The sequence below is a fragment of the Haplochromis burtoni genome, unplaced genomic scaffold, assembly GCF_018398535.1.
Source record: "Haplochromis burtoni strain Fernald_Lab_line unplaced genomic scaffold, NCSU_Asbu1 Contig_90, whole genome shotgun sequence".
NCBI classification, from domain to species: Eukaryota; Metazoa; Chordata; class Actinopteri; order Cichliformes; family Cichlidae; genus Haplochromis; species Haplochromis burtoni.
Window position 1 is genome coordinate 891,637 of NW_024582451.1, and position 1,355 is coordinate 892,991.

The 1,355-nt window shown below is 40.9% G+C and overlaps 1 protein-coding gene across 1 annotated transcript; it reads left to right on the top strand.

The window, feature by feature from the left end:
* The first annotated feature begins 293 nt into the window (after positions 1-293).
* LOC121814830 (ictacalcin-like) lies at positions 294-989 on the top strand. The gene is made up of 2 exons (XM_042222656.1): positions 294-471; positions 685-989. The coding sequence occupies exons 1-2, from the start codon at positions 298-300 to the stop codon at positions 823-825; spliced, it is 315 nt and encodes a 104-aa protein (XP_042078590.1). The 5' UTR covers positions 294-297; the 3' UTR covers positions 826-989.
* Positions 990-1,355: the final 366 nt, after the last annotated feature.

The following is a 1,355-nucleotide window of genomic DNA, read 5'->3' on the forward strand; positions in this document are numbered from 1 at the left end:
CGTTTACTTCTAAATAATTCCTCGTGTTCCAAATATCAATGATGTCCTTTGTTAAGATCCTACGTTTGACCACAATACCACGTGATTCAGCCTAATCTGCACCAGATAATGAGTCATAGCAGAATTATGTGTAAACGTTATTCTTTATAGCAGTATGTTTGCACTGAAGCATCGCAGCAATTTCCTAATGTTGTAAACCCGCTCAACATTTGGCAATAAAACCCTTTCTGATTCTGATTCTAATCAGTGTGGATTTCCTGCATAAACAAATACCACTGCAGTCTCAGACGTAACATTATGTTTTCCTTCTGTCTCCCTAAACTAGCCCCAATCATGTCTCAACTCCAGCAGGGTATGGCACTGCTCATTGGCACCTTTCATAAATACTCTGGCAAGGAGGGAGACAAACTCACCCTAAGCAAGGGAGAGCTGAAGGAACTTCTTCAAACTGAGCTTGGAGACATATTTGGCGTAAGTGGTCTCTATCCTCCCTCTATCTCACACCCAGTAGGTTGCCTGAAAACACTGGCATACTGATGCAGAGCTTTTACTTTGAGAGAGTGGAAAATACACAGATTTTCCACTGTGGTTTGCGTAACTATTTGAGCAGAAGTAGGCTGAGCAGTTCTTTGTTTTATGATCACTTAGTGTCTAAATTCAAGCTAACACTTTTCTCCACTGCAGAAATCCGATGACAAGGCAAAAGTGGACAAGATCTTCAAGGATCTGGACGCAAACGCGGACGGCACTGTGGATTTTCAAGAGTACGTCACGATGGTCGCCTGCATCACTATGCTCTGCAACGAGTTCTTCTGCAAAAAATAAGGATCCGAGCGCCACCTTGGGGCCAACTGAGAGAGCTGCCGTTCGGTGACAGGAAGTGTCCCTTGACAGCTGTTTTGAAGAAGATATAAACACAAATATATGACAGTGAATTCAAACTTGTACTGAAATCCAAAATGAAATAAATCTTTTTTTTCTCTCTGAAAGATTAGTTTGCATTTTGTGTATTCTTACATTAACTGGGAGAATTTTTGTTTCAGTATTGAGCAATTGCAGAATCTTTGGAAGGCTTATGATAACAAGAATGTTTCCCTCAAAAAACAAAATGTTTCTATCAGCAGAGTTCATGCTTTGCAGCTGAAGTATCGTCTAAGTCTCCTGAAGTGACTTCAGGAAAGGAGCAATACCACTGCAAGTTCTGACAGGAAGGATGTCACCAACGCTGACAGAGATGCAGAACTGAAAATATCTACCAGAGCAGGCTTTTTGAAGTTGCGCTGAAGAAACTTTTTTTTTTCTTTTGTTTGGATCTTTAGCCATCAGAATTGTTGTCTTAAGGCCAAGAAAGATGC

Coding starts and splice junctions, on each gene's coding strand:
- LOC121814830 (XM_042222656.1), top strand. CDS start 298: ATGTTTTCCTTCTGTCTCCCTAAACTAGCCCCAATCATGTCTCAACTC. Junction 472..684: donor AGCTTGGAGACATATTTGGC/GTAAGTGGTCTC, acceptor TCTCCACTGCAG/AAATCCGATGACAAGGCAAA.